Source organism: Pristiophorus japonicus, chromosome 17 (assembly GCF_044704955.1).
Source record: "Pristiophorus japonicus isolate sPriJap1 chromosome 17, sPriJap1.hap1, whole genome shotgun sequence".
NCBI classification, from domain to species: Eukaryota; Metazoa; Chordata; class Chondrichthyes; family Pristiophoridae; genus Pristiophorus; species Pristiophorus japonicus.
Window position 1 is genome coordinate 131,117,359 of NC_091993.1, and position 18,681 is coordinate 131,136,039.

Genomic DNA, 18,681 nt, shown 5'->3' on the forward strand with positions numbered 1-18,681 from the left:
ATTTGCTCATAGGAGACCAGATATCACCTGACCTTCCAATGAGAATTGGCAACCCCTGAATGACCTTTGAACTATCTGGCCAGCACAAACTCATTGAATGTTGACCTGTTTCTTGGTGTTGTGTTCCCTGGTGTGCAGAGATTGAATCAGGTCTTTTGTCTATCAGTGACTACCTGTGTGCCCAGGCTCAGCACCCTGGCCAATGCTGGACAAAAGAGCCAGCATTCTATCATCACATTGAGGTGCTTAACCATGGCCGGGCTGAGTGAAATGTCTAATTGCAAGCTTATACCTGCTGTTAAGCAAACATTTAACATTGGTTTAATTGTGTTATTGATCCAAGGGGCTGCTTAATTAAATAAACATGAGATCCTCGGAGAGTGAGCCAATTAGCACTTTATGAAACATAATGTTGATGGTCATTATTGATGGGGCAGTCTATATAAATATATATGTATATGACCTGTCTATATAAAGCTGCTGGCTCTGGTTATCGAGCGTTCCACATCTGTCCCAACACAGCCGGTCTCGGTCTCGGCCCCGCCCCACTGACTCAGATGGTAAATGCCATGAGCCATTGAGACCGGGAGGGCCTCGCCCACCCGCGCCTGCAGTCACCAGTTCCAGGTGGTGTTTATTGAGGTGAAATGTTGGCAAGGACACGCTGCTCTTCAAATAGCTCCATGAATCTTCATTGGCTCCTCCAGCCAATGGTTCAACATCTCAACAAAACCTCTGATAATGCAGCACTGCTTGAGTCTAGAGTCTAGAACCAGGGGTCACAGTCTCAGGATAAGGGGTTAGCCATTTAGGACTGAGATGAGGAGGAATTTCTTCACTCAGAGGGTGGTGAATCTTTGGAATTCTCCAATGCTGAATGTTGTGGAGGCTCAGTCGTTGAGTATATACAAGGCTGAGATCAATACATTTGGGAATGAAGGGATAGGGGAATAGGGTGAGAAAGTGGAGTTGAGGTCAAAGATCAGCCATGGTCTTATTGGTGTTCGAGGGGCCGAATGTCCAACTCCTGCTCCTAATTCTTATGTTCTTATTGAGGTGTCAGCCTATGTTATGTGCTCAAGTCTGGAGTGGGATTGAACCCGTAACCTCTGACTCAGAGACGAGAGTGCTACCCATTGAGCCAAGTGCCTTGCACTTTATTGGACTGAGAATAAATGTTACATTTTTAAGATTACGGGTCAAGGCTCATCATTGCACAGTGAAAAAGAGATTGGTTGAGATCTATCAGGAAAGGAGGGTTAGGTGAAGCCAAGGTTTGCAAGGGTTATGGATTGAAGAAGAAGGTGAAGACTGAGAGAGATGAGGAGTCGAGGAAAGAATGAATTTGAGTGTTAGGAACATACAACGAGCGTGCCGGGAACAGGAAGAGTGTGTCAGACAGTGTGTCATCCATCAGGTCCCACTGATTGCTGCAGCTCCCTCTCCCCTCACCCACAGAAACATTTGGACTGCAGTAATGTCAGAAACCGTGGAACCATCATAGTATTTCTCCTTGTTGCTTCTTGGACTCTGGGATATGCAGTTATTCTACAGCTGGCCAGAGGTGGATCATGGAATGGGTGAGGCAATGGGATGCGAAATGGCTGCTGGGGAGTGGGGAGACTGGTGAACTATGCTACCCAACTCTCAGGTATTCAGACCCTGGTAAATGGAATATAATGCTGCTTGGACAGTACCTTGGAGCAACTTTATACCACTTAGGAAGAGTCGCCACATTTTGATGCAGATTTAAACTCTGTGATGTTTGTCCAAACCCATCACCATCTGCTTTTCCAAACAAGTAAACCAAATCACTTCTGGAAGCTTTAGGGCAGAAACAGAAGCAAGCTGAGAAAGTCTGAGCTGACACTGGACAGACTGGAGCCCAGCTTCTGATAATAGGAGTTACAATAATGTAAGGAATATACTAAAAATACTTATTTAATTAAGTAAAGGGAGGATATTGACCAGACCTAGTTAGTATTCATATTATCAAAGCACAACGTTAAAAATTCTGCTTTAATAAAGGGTCCCGTTATTAGAAGGAACCTGACCCACTGGAAGTGCTGCACCTACCTGGGGTTCAATTCCAGGGACACCAGTTCGGGAGGAGCTCGGGAAGTGCTCGGATCAGACTGACGATGATGAAGCACACCTCACCGCAACGAAGCTCAGCCGTGATCAATCTCTGACCATCCAGAGAGTGAGGGAACCGGTGGGCATGGTGTTAGCCAATGGGCGCAACCCTTACAGGGGGATCAGGGCGAGTAACAGTTGGGTTATATTAACTTCTGACATTGGGATCAAGGTGTGACTAACAACAAACTGATGATGAAATATGTAGGGGGTGGAATTGTCCCGTTTGGAGGTGGTAATCTTCTGGGGCCGTGAGATTTATCGACCCACTCAAAGGTTCCGACCCCGGTGCGTAAGGGCACTATCAGAGGCGGAGCGCTATCGGAGGCGTTGATCCAGCACTGCGCTCCGGAGCTCAGCGTGCTGACGCGGCAGAACGCTATTGAAGGGGAGGGCTGCTGCACGCTCTGCAGTCCCATTGGCCACCGGGGGCACCATCGCCCAGAGACACCATCGCCCAGAGACACCATCACCCGGAGACACCATCACCCGGAGACACCATCGCCCGGAGACACCATCGCCAGGGCACCATCGCCCGGAGACGCCATCGCCCGGAGACACCATCGCCCGGAGACACCATCGCCCGGAGACACCATCGCCCGGAGACACCATCGCCCGGAGACACCATCGCCCGGAGACACCATCGCCCGGAGACACCATCGCCCAGAGACACCATCGCCCGGAGACACCATCGCCCGGAGACACCATCGCCCAGAGACACCATCGCCCGGAGACACCATCGCCCGGAGACACCATCGCCAGGGCACCATCGCCCGGAGACGCCATCGCCCAGAGACACCATCGCTCGGAGACACCATCGCTCGGAGACACCATCGCCCGGAGACACCATCGCCAGGGCACCATCGCCCGGAGACGCCATCGCCCGGAGACACCATCGCCCGGAGACACCATCGCCCGGAGATACCATCGCCCGGGGATACCATCGCCCGGAGACACCATCGCCCGGAGACACCATCGCCCGGAGACACCATCGCCCGGAGACACCATCGCCAGGACACCATCGCCCGGAGACACCATCGCCCAGGGATAACATCGCCCGGAGACACCATCGCCCGGAGACACCATCGCCCGGAGATACCATCGCCCGGAGACACCATCGCCCGGAGACATCATCGCCCGGAGACACCATCGCACGGTGACACCATCGCCCAGGGATAACATCGCCCGGAGACACCATCGCCCGGTGACACCATCGCCCTGGGATAACATCGCCCGGAGACACCATCGCCCGGTGACACCATCGCCCTGGGATAACATCGCCCGGAGACACCATCGCCCGGAGACACCATCGCCCAGATACCATCGCCCAGACACCATCGCCCAGAGACACCATCGCCCGGAGACACCATCGCCCAGAGACACCATCGCCCAGAGACACCATCGCCCGGAGGCATCATTGCCCGAAGGCATCATTGCCCGAAGGCACCATCGCCCGGAGACACCATCGCCCGGAGACACCATCGCCCAGATACCATCGCCCAAAGACACCATCGCCCGGAGACACCATCGCCCGGACACCATCGCCCAGAGACACCATCGCCCGGAGACACCATCGCCCGGAGACACCATCGCCCAAAGACACCATCGCCCGGAGACACCATCGCACGGAGACACCATCGCCCGGAGACACCATCGTCCGGACACCATTGCCCAGAGACACCATCGCCCGGAGACACCATCGCCCGGACACCATCGCCCAGAGACACCATCGCCCAGACACCATCGCCCGGAGACACCATCGCCCGGACACCATCGCCCAGAGACACCATCGCCCAGACACCATCGCCCGGAGACACCATCGCCCGGAGACACCATCGCCCAAAGACACCATCGCCCGGAGACACCATCGCCCGGAGACACCATCGCCCGGAGACACCATCGCCCGGAGACACCATCGCCCAGACACCATCGCCCAGACACCATCGCCTGGAGACACCATCGCCCGGAGACACCATCGCCCGGAGACACCATCGCCCGGCGACACCATCGCCCGGACACCATCGCCCAGAGACACCATCGCCCGAAGGCACCATCGCCCAGACACCATCGCCCGGAGACACCATCGCCCGGAGACACCATCGCCCGGAGACACCATCGCCCAGACATCATCGCCCAGAGACACCATCGTCCGGAGACACCATCGCCCAGAGACACCATCGCCCGGAGACACCATTGCCCGAAGGCACCATCGCCCGAAGGCACCATCGCCCAGACACCATCGCCCGGAGACACCATCGCCCGGAGACACCATCGCCCGGAGACACCATCACCCAGACATCATCGCCCAGAGACACCATCGTCCGGAGACACCATCGCCCAGAGACACCATCGCCCGGAGACACCATTGCCCGAAGGCACCATTGCCCGAAGGCACCATCGCCCGGAGACACCATCGCCCAGACACCATCGCCCAAAGACACCATCGCCCGGAGACACCATCGCCCGGACACCATCGCCCAGAGACACCATCGCCCGGAGACACCATCGCCCGGAGACACCATCGCCCGGAGACACCATCGCCCAAAGACACCATCGCCCAAAGACACCATCGTCCAAAGACACCATCGCCCAAAGACACTATCGCCCGGAGACACCATCGCCCGGAGACACCATCGCCCGGAGACACCATCGCCCGGACACCATCGCCCGGAGACACCATCGCCAGGAGACACCATCGCCCGGAGACACCATCGCCCGGAGACACCATCGCCCGGACACCATCGCCCGGACACCATCGCCCGGAGACACCATCGCCCGGAGACACCATCGCCCGGAGACACCATCGCCCGAAGACACCATCGCCCGGACACCATCGCCCAAAGACACCATCGCCCGGAGACACCATCGCCCGGAGACGCCATCGCCCGGAGACACCATCGCCCGGACACCATCGCCCGGAGACACCATCGCCAGGAGACACCATCGCCCGGAGACACCATCGCCCGGAGACACCATCGCCCGGACACCATCGCCCGGACACCATCGCCCGGAGACACCATCGCCCAAAGACACCATCGCCCAAAGACACCATCGCCCGGAGACACCATCGCCCGGAGACACCATCGCCCGGACACCATCGCCCAGAGACACCATCGCCCAGACACCATCGCCCAGAGACACCATCGCCCGGAGACACCATCGCCCGGAGACACCATCGCCCGGAGACACCATCGCCCGGAGGCACCATCGCCCGGACACCATCGCCCAGAGACACCATCGCCCGGACACCATCGCCCGGAGACACCATCGCCCAAAGACACCATCGCCCGGAGACACCATCGCCCGGAGACACCATCGCCCAAAGACACCATCGCCCGGAGACACCATCGCCCGGACACCATCGCCCGGAGACACCATCGCCCGGAGACACCATCGCCCGGAGACACCATCGCCCGGAGACACCATCGCCCAAAGACACCATCGCCCGGAGACACCATCGCCCGGACACCATCGCCCAGAGACACCATCGCCCAGACACCATCGCCCAGGGATACCATTGCCCAGAGACACCATCGCCCGGAGACACCATCGCCCAGGGATACCATCGCCCAGACACCATCGCCCAGAGACACCATACCATCGCCCAGAGACACCATCGCCCAGGGATACCATCGCCCGGAGACACCATCGCCCAGAGACACCATACCATCGCCCAGAGACACCATCACCCGGAGACACCATCGCCCGGAGACACCATCGCCAGGAGACACCATCGCCCGGAGACACCATCGCCCGGAGACACCATCGCCCGGACACCATCGCCCGGAGACACCATCGCCCGGACACCATCGCCCAGAGACACCATCGCCCAGACACCATCGCCCAGAGACACCATCGCCCGGAGACACCATCGCCCGGAGACACCATCGCCCGGAGACACCATCGCCCGGAGGCACCATCGCCCGGACACCATCGCCCAGAGACACCATCGCCCGGACACCATCGCCCGGAGACACCATCGCCCAAAGACACCATCGCCCGGAGACACCATCGCCCGGAGACACCATCGCCCAAAGACACCATCGCCCGGAGACACCATCGCCCGGACACCATCGCCCGGAGACACCATCGCCCGGAGACACCATCGCCCGGAGACACCATCGCCCGGAGACACCATCGCCCAAAGACACCATCGCCCGGAGACACCATCGCCCGGACACCATCGCCCAGAGACACCATCGCCCAGACACCATCGCCCAGGGATACCATTGCCCAGAGACACCATCGCCCGGAGACACCATCGCCCAGGGATACCATCGCCCAGACACCATCGCCCAGAGACACCATACCATCGCCCAGAGACACCATCGCCCAGGGATACCATCGCCCGGAGACACCATCGCCCAGAGACACCATACCATCGCCCAGAGACACCATCACCCGGAGACACCATCGCCCGGAGACACCATCGCCCGGAGACACCATCGCCCAGAGACACCATCGCCCGGAGACACCATCGCCCGGAGACACCATCGCCCAGACACACCATCGCCCAGAGACACCATCGCCCGGAGACACCATCGCCCAGAGACACCATCGCCCGGAGACACCATCGCCCGGAGACACCATCGCCCAGACACACCATCGCCCGGAGACACCATCGCCCGGAGACACCATCGCCCAGAGACACCATCGCCCGGAGACACCATCGCCCGGAGACACCATCGCCCGGAGACAGCATCGCCCAGACACACCATCGCCCAGAGACACCATCGCCCAGAGACACCATCGCCCGGACACCATCGCCCGGAGACACCATCGCCCGGAGACACCATCGCCCAAACACACCATCGCCCGGAGACACCATCGCCCGGGCCAACAGCCGGGCTGCTATAATGGTGCGCTGGGCTACAGGACGGTGGCTCAGTCAGGGTGAGGGCCACCACCGGGCCGACAAAATATTATGGCAGCTCGCGGCGGAAACATCCTCCCCTTTAAGTGGCACCCTGGCGGTGATGTCGGCCAGCGCCATTCCTCGCTGCCCACGGGGTGCAAATGGGTCGCATGCATGGTGATGTGGATAGTGCTTTTACCTACGGAACTGTGACTGCACTTCAAAAATAATTCACTGATTGTAAAGTGCTTTGGTTGTGATTAGTTTGTTAGGGCAGTGTAGGGAGAGCTTTACTCTGTATCTAACCCTGTGCTGTACCTGCCCTGGGAGTGTTTGATGGGACAGTGTAGAGGGAGCTTTACTCTGTATCTAACCCCGTGCTGTACCTGCCCTGGGAGTGTTTGATGGGACAGTGTAGCGGGAGCTTTACTCTGTATCTAACCCCCTGTACCTGCCCTGTGAGTGTTTGATGGGACAGTGTAGGGGGAGCTTTACTCTGTATCTAACCCCGTGCTGTACCTGCCCTGGGAGTGTTTGATGGGACAGTGTAGGGGGAGCTTTACTCTGTATCTAACCCTGTGCTGTACCTACCCTGGGAGTGTTTGATGGGACAGTGTAGAGGGAGCTTTACTCTGTATCTAACCCCCTGTATCTGCCCTGGGAGTGTTTGATGGGACAGTGTAGAGGGAGCTTTACTCTGTATCTAACCCCCTGTACCTGCCCTGGGAGTGTTTGATGGGACAGTGTAGAGGGAGCTTTACTCTGTATCTAACCCCCTGTACCTGCCCTGTGAGTGTTTGATGGGACAGTGTAGGGGGAGCTTTACTCTGTATCTAACCTCGTGCTGTACCTGCCCTGGGAGTGTTTGATGGGACAGTGTAGGGGGAGCTTTACTCTGTATCTAACCCACGGTACCTGCCCTGGGAGTGTTTGATGGGACAGTATAGAGGGAGCTTTACTCTGTATCTAACCCCGTGCTGTACCTGCCCTGGGAGTGTTTGATGGGACAGTGTAGAGGGAGCTTTACTCTGTATCTAACCCCGTGCTGTACCTGACCTGGGACTGTTTGATGGGACAGTGTAGAGGGAGCTTTACTCTGTATCTAACCCGTGCTGTACCTGCCCTGGGAGTGTTTGATGGGACAGTGTAGAGGGAGCTTTACTCTGTATCTAACCCATGCTGTACCTGTCCTGGGAGTGTTTGATGGGACAGTGTAGAGGGAGCTTTACTCTGTATCTAACCCGTGCTGTACCTGCCCTGGGAGTGTTTGATGGGACAGTGTAGAGGGAGCTTTACTCTGTATCTAACTCCCTGTACCTGCCCTGGGAGTGTTTGATGGGACAGTGTAGAGGGAGCTTTACTCTGTATCTAACTCCCTGTACCTGCCCTGGGAGTGTTTGATGGGACAGTGTAGAGGGAGCTTTACTCTGTATCTAACCCGTGCTGTACCTGCCCTGGGAGTGTTTGATGGGACAGTGTAGAGGGAGCTTTACTCTGTATCTAACTCCCTGTACCTGCCCTGGGAGTGTTTGATGGGACAGTGTAGAGGGAGCTTTACTCTGTATCTAACTCCCTGTACCTGCCCTGGGAGTGTTTGATGGGACAGTGTAGAGGGAGCTTTACTCTGTATCACGTGTGATGAAGTGAAAAGCTTACTGAGAACATTCACAATTAAAATGTGACTTCTATTCAATGCTGCACATCGACTGGATTTCCAGGAGATTGGCCTTCGTGTTCGGAACGTTATATTGTTCCCACAGCCCATGTACACTCTCCCCTATCACTGACCCTAACCACCCATTTAATCCCCTCCCACAGCCCATGTACACTCTCCCCTATCGCAGACTCTACCTATTTAATCCTCTTAGATTCCAGCCTGTACCTCACTCCCGGTATCTGTTATCGATATTTATTACTGCGGTTAGGAAGGGTCGGGTAGCACAGTGGTTACTTTACTGGATGAGTAATCCAGAGGCCTGGATGAATGATCCAGAGACATGAATGACCATGAAACGACCAGATTGCCGTAAAACCCCATCTGGTTCACTAATGTCCTACCCGGAAGGAAATCTGCCGCCCTTACCCGGTCTGGCCTATATGTGACTCCAGACCCACAGCACGTGGGTGACAACCCACTAGCTCCCCACCACCTTCTTGAAGGCATTTAGGGATGGTCAATAAATGCCCGCCTAGCCAGAGATGCCCACATCCCACGAATAAAAAGAAATGTGTTGTTCTCTATTTATTATTGCGGTTACGAAGCTCCTGATTCTAACTGTTGACCTTTGGCTGACCTGCATTATTTTTCTCTTGCAGCTTATTGCTTTTGTGTCCCTCTTCTTCATCCTGTTGTCAATCACTGCCTTTTGTCTCGAGACACACGAGGCGTTCAACAAGATCATTAACATAACGGAGTACACGCGAGCGGGGAACAGCACGCGGGTACGGAGACGGATAGAGACAGAACCTGCCCTCATGTACGTGGAAGGAGTGTGCGTCGTGTGGTTCACTCTGGAGTTTCTGGTCCGCATTTCGTTCTGCCCCAATAAACTGCTGTTTGTCAAGAACATGCTGAACATCATTGACTTTGTGGCCATTCTGCCCTTCTACCTGGAGCTGACACTTCGTGGCTTGTCCTCCAAGCCGGCCAAGGATGTTCTCAGCTTCCTGAGGGTGGTCAGGTTTGTCCGCATTCTACGGATCTTCAAGTTGACCCGGCACTTTGTGGGACTGAGGGTGTTGGGGCACACCCTGCGAGCCAGCACCAACGAGTTCCTCCTGCTTATCATCTTCCTCGCTCTGGGCGTCCTCATCTTTGCCACAATGATCTACTACGCAGAGAGGCTGGGCGAAAACCCAAAAACTTCCAAACCCACTCACTTCAAGAATATCCCCATTGGCTTCTGGTGGGCGGTGGTTACCATGACGACCCTTGGCTATGGTGACATGTACCCGCAGACGTGGTCGGGCATGCTGGTGGGGGCGCTGTGTGCCCTGGCAGGCGTGCTCACCATTGCAATGCCAGTGCCAGTCATTGTCAATAACTTTGGAATGTATTACTCGCTGGCAATGGCCAAACAGAAACTCCCCAAGAAACGCAGGAAGCACATCCCCAGCGGGACACATGGCAAGTCCACGGGGCACTGCAGCTTAGAGCTGAACTCTCCGTGCAACAGTATGCACAGCGACACCGGCCCGCTCGCAGCCGAAGGGATAACGGAGAGAAAGAGCTCAGGTAGGAATTGAATCCTGTTACATTTCACAGCTTGTACACAAGCACCATTCCTGTCCTTGTCACCGCGTTCTTCCTTTCAATGTCTTATTCAATTCTGTTCCGATGTTGAGAGTGTTTCAGGCTCTCAGCACAGCCTCTGATTGACCCAGAAATTGCTGGAGGGGCGGGTGCCGTGAATTGGGATCAACCCGTGCCTGTTCATGCGAACTTTGTGCTGACTGCTGAGTAACATGATTGTGGCGTGCAGCCCAGCACTGAATGCTCAGCAGGGGCCCAAGTTCGTGCGAGGCTCGCTCCGATTAAAGCTAACCTGACCTCTTAAAGGCAGTCTGCATCTCTTAAAGGAGAGGTGAATTCTGCCTGCAGCAGGTGATTGAACAGGTTGGGGAACAGAGTGTGAGCAGGACGAATTACAACAGGGCCGCAAGTGGCTCCGAGGTTCTCAGATTCAGCACTGGAGACCTTGGTGCAGGAGGTGGACAGGAGGTCAGAGGTCCTGTTTCCACAGGGGGCCAGAGGCAAATGCAGAAAGGTCAGTGGGACAGATTACCCTCATGGAGAATGCCAGCAGTGTCGCCCCGAGGACCTGGACACAGTGCAGGAAGAAGTACAATGACCTCACATGAGTGGTCAAGGTCGGTGAATTCATCTTCAAACACCATCCCACCACTAGATTCACACACTGCTCAATGCACCACATCTCATCACTCATCTACCAAACAATCACTACCAATCAGGACTTATACCTCGTACTCATAGCTTCACCTCACCCTCACACACTTACCATTAACGCTAGCCTCACATCCACATCTCACAGCTTGCACACACTGTTAGCTATTCAACCATGAGAGGCATATTACCCAAACATTTTGTACTGCACACAGTGACACACTTCCCTCTCTCTTGCAGGACATGGTGGCTCACAACTGCAGGCAGCAGGGGCTACCCGCAGGGAGACAGGCACGCCTGCATTAACTTACCCCGTTGGAGGAGATGGTGCTAACCATTATTGGAACGACCATCTCTGAGCCCGGGGTCAGAAGCGTGGCTGAAAAAATACAAGATGACGGCAGCCTCATACGTAATCCTCCTTCTCACATCCCACTTCCCCCTCATCCCACAATCTCTTCTGATTTACAAGCTTCAGATTGTGTAAGCATGCAGCTCTTGCTTCCCATCTCCATCACAACAGCACTACCCTTCTGCCTTCATCCCTTCCGATAGCCAAGAACTGCAGCTGGCCAGGTACGCAGCCAGGTCCTGATGATGAACACATGGCACATCACTGATTTCTCACTCACAGCCTCTGACTCCCATACTGACACACCGGGTATTTTAGAGGATCGGTTAGGGGCGGGACCTGCACCCAGGGGGAAAGGTCTGTGCAATTGCCAGCTCCCCAGAGGGCGGGTTTCACACGAGTTCTGTGAACAGGACTCAGATGAGGACTTTGATGGGGTGGCCTACAGAAGGATGCTGATGGTCTGCACAATGAGATGCTTGCCAGAAGGCCTGTATGCAACATCAAGGAGCATGCAGGAGTCCAACACCGACCTTGCACAGGGAGTTGCTCAGAGAGTGGTGCCCATCCTTTCCAGCATGCACTTGTGGGCCCAGCCATGATGCAGCATCCGATGGCTGATGTCCCAGCTTCCATTGCAGCACAAGCAGCCACCCAATGTCTGAGTGCTGCAGAGGAAGCTCAGACTGAAGCCATGCAGACTCAGCATGCTGCCATCCTGACTGTTTACCAGTGTGTGTGTGTGGCCCCCGGCCTGTGAGCACCATCGGAGCAGGCCAGGGAGCAGGGGAGCAGCATGGTGGTGTACCTCTCCAGGGAGCAGCATGTGCTGGAGCAGGATACAACAGCAGTGAAAAGGGACATCACCAAGATCCAGGTCGGTGATTGAGCGTGGGCAGGTACAGCAGGAGCAGCAAGGTCGGGGCGAAGGAACGGCGAGAGATTGTAGAGGGACGTGATCAGGGCCCAGAAGAGGCGAGGGCCCAGGAGCAGCACGGGCCCAGCCCACATTGCGATATGTGTGCACACTAGGTCCATGCAGCAGAGCTGGTCTCCAGTCGTCCTGGGTAACCCTTGCCACTGGACCAAGACCTAGCTCTGTCAAGCCCGTGTGGTGGCTGGTGTGCAACGGTCACCCCACGTTTAAAAAATCCACACACAGGCATCTTCCACCCTTCAACATGTAGTTCGTGTCATGTATGTAACCACAATGTAACACCACTGTATTACTGTATGCACTCAACCTAGATGCACACCTTGACCACAAGGGGTGAACTTGTGGGAGACACTCCTTACCTGATCACACAGGTATAAAAAGGGAGTTCCCACACAGGATCATCATCTTTGGAGTCCTGTGAATAAAGAGTTAAGATCACAGAGTGACCTTGTCCCCAGAATGTGCCTCGTGTGGTTTCATATTGTAGAGTAAGGACTTTACATTGGCGACGAGTAACGGGAATTCACGGCCCATGAGAATGCCACCGGTAGCACAGAGGAACGGTACTGTGTTGGGGAAGACTGGGACGATTTTGTCGAGAGGCTTCAGCAAAGCTTCGTTACGAAAGAATGGCTGGGGGATGCAGCAGCCGACAAGACAGGGCTCATCTTTTGACCAGCTGCGGACCAAAGACTTACGCGCTCATGAAGAATTTACTAGCACCCGAGAAGCCGGTGGACAAAACCTTTGAAGAACTTAGCAAATTGATCGGGGAGCACCTCAAACCGGCGAGTAGCATACATATGGCCCGACACCGATTCTACACCCACCGACGTCGTGAAGGACAGAGCATACCGGACTTCGTAGTGGATCTCTGGCGTTTGGCCAGCCTCTGTAAGTTCACAGACGCCTGCAGGGGGGGAGATGCTAAGGGACTTCTTTATCAAGGACATCGATCATGCAGGAATTTTCCGCAAATTAATTGAGACCAAGGATCTGACCTTGGAAGCGGCGGCGTTGATAGCTCAAACTTTCATGGCGGGGGAGGAAGAGACGAAAATAATATACGCGCCCAATTCTGCCTCTAACGCGGCGAGGGATCAGGGAGTCAACATCATCAATGTGACTCAGAGCCCCGCAGGCAGGCAGGGGCAGTCCGACACCCCCCAGGCAGCAATAGACCCCAGGGTAGGACTTCAACAGTGACAATCGCAGGCTGAACGGACATTCACGCCATCACAGTGAACAATGCGGCCTGGGATGGGGCCATTAACACCCACTAATAGGGTACTTAAGAGCAGTCAAAGGGATAGTCAATGCGGAATGCCTGGCCATAGTCCCTTTGTTCCCAACAATGGAAACTTTAACTCATGCTGGAGGTGTGGGGGAAAACACTCAGCTAGATCTTGCAGATTTCAACAGTTTGTCAGCAGGAATGAAATCTCAGTGGCCACTTAGCTCAAATGTACAGGAAGCCTGCAACCAGACTAATATATGAGGCGGATGGACCAGAAGAGGATTCTTTGAGGCAGGATGACTTTTCGGGCAAATCGATGGATGCTGAGGTTCAGCGGGTCCATGTGGCGAATAGTCACAGTTCATACACCAGAACGCCACCAATGATGATGAGGGTTTTATTAAATGGTATCCCAGTACACATGGAGCTGGACACTGGGGCCAGCCAGTCACTCATGGGCGTTCAGCAATTTGAGAAGCTTTGGCCACTTAAAGCCAGTAGACCCTAATTAGCACGTATTGAGACACAATTACGGACTTACACTAAAGAAATAATTCCGGTGCTAGGCAGTGCAATGTTGGCTGTCACACACAATGGGTTAGTGAATCGGCTGCCGCTCTGGATTGTCCCGGGCAATGGTCCCGCACTGTTGGGGAGGGGCTGGTTAGCCGAGATGAACTGAAAATGGGGGGGTGGTCACGCAATGTCATCGGTGGAGCGAAGTTTGTGCTCACAAGTTCTACAACAATTCGACTCACTATTCCAACCAGGAGTCGAGACTTTCAAAGGCACTAAAGTAGTGATACACATCACCCCGGACGCCAGGCCAGTGCACCACAAAGCCAGAGCGGTGCCGTATGTGATGCGGGAAAAGATCGAGAGCGAATTGGACCGGCTGTTGAGAGAGGGCATCATCTCGCCTGTTGAATTCAGCGACTGGGCGAGTCCCATCGTTCCCGTCCTAAAAGCGGATGGCTCTGTCAGGATCTGTGGCGACTACAAGGCCACCATCAATCGGATGTCCCTACAAGATCAATACCCGCTCCCGAGAGCGGAGGACCTCTTCGCCACGCTGGCAGATGGCAAACTGTTCACCAAGTTGGACCTCACTTCAGCCGATATGACCCAGGAACTGGCCGACGAATCCAAACTACTGACCACCATCACCACGTACAAGGGACTGTTCGTCTATAACAGGTGTCCGTTTGGCATTCGATCAGCGGCCGCGATTTTTCAACGAAACATGGAAAGCCTGTTTAAATCCATTCCTGGAATGATCATATTCCAGGACGACATCCTCATCACCGGTCGTGACACCGAGGAACACCTCCACAACCTGGAGGAGGTGCTACGCTGAGTGGACCGGGTAGGCCTGCGACTCAAGAAGTCTAAATGTGTGTTCTTCGCTCCTGAGGTTGAGTTTCTGGGCAGGAGGGTTGCTGCAGATGGGATTCGGCGCACCGAATCCAAACCAGAGGTGATTCGACGAGCACCCAGGCTCTGCAACACATCGGAGTTGCGTTCATTCCTGGGACTGTTGAACTATTTCGGGAACTTTCTGTCGAACTTGAGCACGTTGTTGGAGCCACTACACGTGCTCCTGCGTAAGGGTTGCGATTGGTTTGGGGGGACTGTCAGGAACGGGCTTTTGATCGGGTGCAAAACCTGCTATGTTCAAGCAAGTTGTTGATCCTGTATGACCCCTGTAAAAAATTGGTTCTGACATGTGATGCATCGTCCTATGGGATTGGGTGCGTGTTGCAGCAGGGTAACGCTGAGGGTCAACTACAACCTGTGGCTTATGCCTCCAGGTCGCTCTCTCAAGCAGAACGGGGACATGGGATGGTCGAGAAGGAAGCGCTTGCATGTGTCTATGGTGTAAAAAAAATGCATCAGTACCTCTTTGGTAGGAAGTTTGAATTAGAGACGGACCACAAGCAATTAACATCCCTGTTGTCAGACAGCAAGGCTATCAATGCCAACGCCCTCAGCTCGCATACAGCGATGGGCTCTCACACTGGCTGCTTATGACTACTCCATCCGGCACCGGCCCAGCACTGAAAATTGCGCTGACGCGCTCAGCAGGCTCCCACTGGCCACCACTGAGGGGACAGCGGAGCAAAGCCCCGAGATGGTCATGGCTGTCGATGCCTTTGACAGCGCAGGCTCCCCCATCACAGCCCGCCAGATCAAAATCTGGACAAACAGAGATCCCCTCCTATCCCTGATTAAGAAATGTGTCCTGACTGGGGATTGGGCGCCCGCACACAGAGCATGCCCTGAGGAGGTCAGACCGTTCCACAGACAGATGGATGAGCTCTCCATCCAAGCCGACTGCCTACTATGGGGCAGCCGGGTAGTTATGCCCCAGAAGGACAGGGAGGCATTCATCAGGGAACTCCACAGCGAGCACCCAGGCATTGTGCTGATGAAGGCCATTGCCCGGTCACACGTTTGGTGGCCGGGGATTGATTCAGATCTAGAACACTGTGTTCACAGGTGCACAACGTGTGCCCAGCTGGGTAATGTCTCCAGGGAGGCCCCGCTCAGCCCGTGGCCCTGGCCCTCCAGGCCATGGTCACGCATTCATGTTGACTATGCGGGCCCGTTCATGGGTACGATGTTCCTTATTGTGGTAGATGCGTACTCGAAATGGATCGAGTGCATCATCCTGAATTCATGCACGTCATCCACCACCGTGGAAAGCCTACGTGTGATCTTTGCAACTCATGGCTTGCCGGACATCCTGGTCAATGATAATGGCCCATGTTTCACAAGCTACGAATTCCGAGAGTTTATGTCGTGTAATGGCATCAACCATGTCAGGACTGCGCCGTTCAAGTCGGCCTCCAATGGCCAGGCTGAACATGTGGTCCAATTCATTAAGCAAGGGATGTTCAGGATTTAAGGACCCTCCCTACAATGCCGCCTATCGCATCTCCTGCTGGCCTATAGATCCCGACCGCACTCGCTCACGGGGGTCCCGCCTGCAGAGCTACTAAAGAAATGGACACTCAAAACTCGGTTGTCCCTCATTCACCCAGTCCTGACCGACATAGTTGAGGGCAAGCGCAAGTCACAAAACGAGTACCATGACCGTAATGCGAGGGGGAGGTGTATAGAAATAAATAATCCTGTATTCGTCCTCAATCACGCCATGGGGCCCAAATGGCTTGAGGGCATTGTAATTGACAAAGAGGGGAATCGGGTCATCGTGGTAAAACTCAACAATGGTCAGATATGCCGTAAGCATCTGGACCAAGTAAAAAAAAAGTTAGTCATCGCCACGGAGGAACCTGAAGAAGACCATGAGATGGAGCTCACACCACCACCAGTGAACGAGCAACAAGAGCAATCAGAAGAATGCACAGTCCCTGCGGTCAGCCCGGACAGGCCGGAATCACCACAGGTGACAGACACTCACATCAGTGTCCAACAACCAGAGCCCCAACTGCAGCGCTCCACGGGGGAGCGTAGACCACCTGAAAGACTAAACCTGTGATCCCAATAAGACTTTGGGGGGGGAGGTGATGTCATGTATGTAACCACAATGTAACACCACTGTATTACTGTATACACTCAACCTAGATGCACATCTTGACCACAAGGGGTGAACTTGTGGGAGACGCTCCTTACCTGATCACACAGTTATAAAAAGGGAGGTCCCACGCAGGGTCATCGTCTTTGGAGTCCTGTGAATAAAGAGTTAAGGTCACAGAGTGACCTTGTCCCCAGAATGTGCCTCGTGTGGTTTCATGCTGTAGAGTAAGGACTTTACAGTTCGGACCTGGAATATTAGGTCCTTTATTGAAACACTTGTGAACTTTTTGATGTGGAAGCAAGTCATCCTCGACTCGAGGGTCTGCCTATGATGATGGTTTACCAGTGTGGAACGGGGCTTGCAGGTTATCACAGCAGTCCAGCAATCCATCCTCCAACAGATCACTAGGATTGCTGAGACCCTACCCCGGGGGAATGGCAGTAGTTCCATGTAGGACAAACCACTGTCACTCTGCTGCCTGTCACCCAGCCAGCCCAGACTGCTGCTGCCCATTCCCAGGTGCTGCAGCCTACAGCCAGGCCTTCTGGGCCCAGAGCTGCTCGAGAGCATCCTGCAAGGCCACCTGATGTGTCTCCCACTGAAGGTCAGCAGCCTTCCAGCAGCCTTGCTGCAGCCAGTGGGGTAGCACTGCGTAGGAGCACTGGGACAGGGAAAGGCAGGCTCTGAGGGAATGCACAAGGGTGATTAGTTGACTTTGTTCTGTAATATTGGAAGAATTTATGTATAAAGTTGGTTTGGAATATTTATTTTGTGCTGGCTTTTATTTCAGCATTGTGGCCAAGAGGATGCTGTTACTGTCCAGAGCAGAGGGAGGGTAAGGCATGTGACCATTGTACAATGGGGATTTGGGTTCTGTTCAGTGGAACTTAGTCGAATAAGGTGATCAGGGTCAGCTTGGCCAGAGGCGGGGTGCTCTGCTCCTCCCCCTCCTCACTCTGCCAACAGATTGTCTGCTGCCTCTGCTCCGTCTCCGTGTCACGCTGCAGGCCGAGAGCGACTGATCCCGAGCTCCCCATGACTGGGAGCAAATGATCGGACCAGAGCCCTCGAAGCCAGAACCGACTCCTTCCCCACTTGCAGCACTGCTCCCTGTTGCTTCACCAACTTTAAACAACTCTGGAAAGCTCCAAACACTTCCACAAACTTCCACAGAGCCAGTTAAAATGAATCAGCCGTTAACCTGAGAGTGGTTGTTGATCCCTTTCATTATCGCTGGTGTCGGGCTCCGTGCTGCCGCTGAACACGTGTCCAGCTGGGCGAGGCTAAGTACACTACATACTATCGGCACGCCAGTCCTGCCGTCCGTGTGGCCCCACCACAAGTGTCACAAAGACACGTGAGCGCAGCGAGATCAGGCGCCAGGAAGTCACGGTACTCCGCCAGTTGCTGGAAATGTTGCAGCGAGGTCACTGGGGCATCTGGGACCTCTCTCCTTAACCGGCGAAAGAAAAGGATTGAAAAAGAAACAGGGTGAACTAAAGAGAAGGAAATTGGGTGAATTAGAGTCAAATTAGATTCAGAAAGAGAAATTAAGGGAGGAATTTGAACTCCAAAAATGGGCATGTTGGGGTCGTGTGGGAGGTTAAAGAGTTAAAATCTGAATCCCGGCCCCCAACCCACCCACTTTGGGTTTTAACGGAGGTGGGATTGGAGGCAAGCAGTCAGCTGGCATGCCTCATGGTGATCTGCCATTTTAAA

The 18,681-nt window shown here is 54.7% G+C and overlaps 1 protein-coding gene across 3 annotated transcripts in view; it reads left to right on the forward strand.

The window, feature by feature from the left end:
- Window positions 1-18,681, forward strand: part of kcnc4 (potassium voltage-gated channel, Shaw-related subfamily, member 4) — a 42,454-nt gene that overhangs the window by 17,747 nt on the left and 6,026 nt on the right. For 2 of the 3 annotated variants that reach the window (XM_070859506.1, XM_070859507.1), the window contains exon 2: window positions 9,308-10,226. In XM_070859506.1, the coding sequence (XP_070715607.1) occupies window positions 9,308-10,226 (919 nt within the window). Of the gene's footprint in view, window positions 1-9,307; window positions 10,227-17,752; window positions 17,798-18,681 lie in introns of all 3 variants that reach the window. The other variant, XM_070859505.1, reaches the window with a different exon arrangement.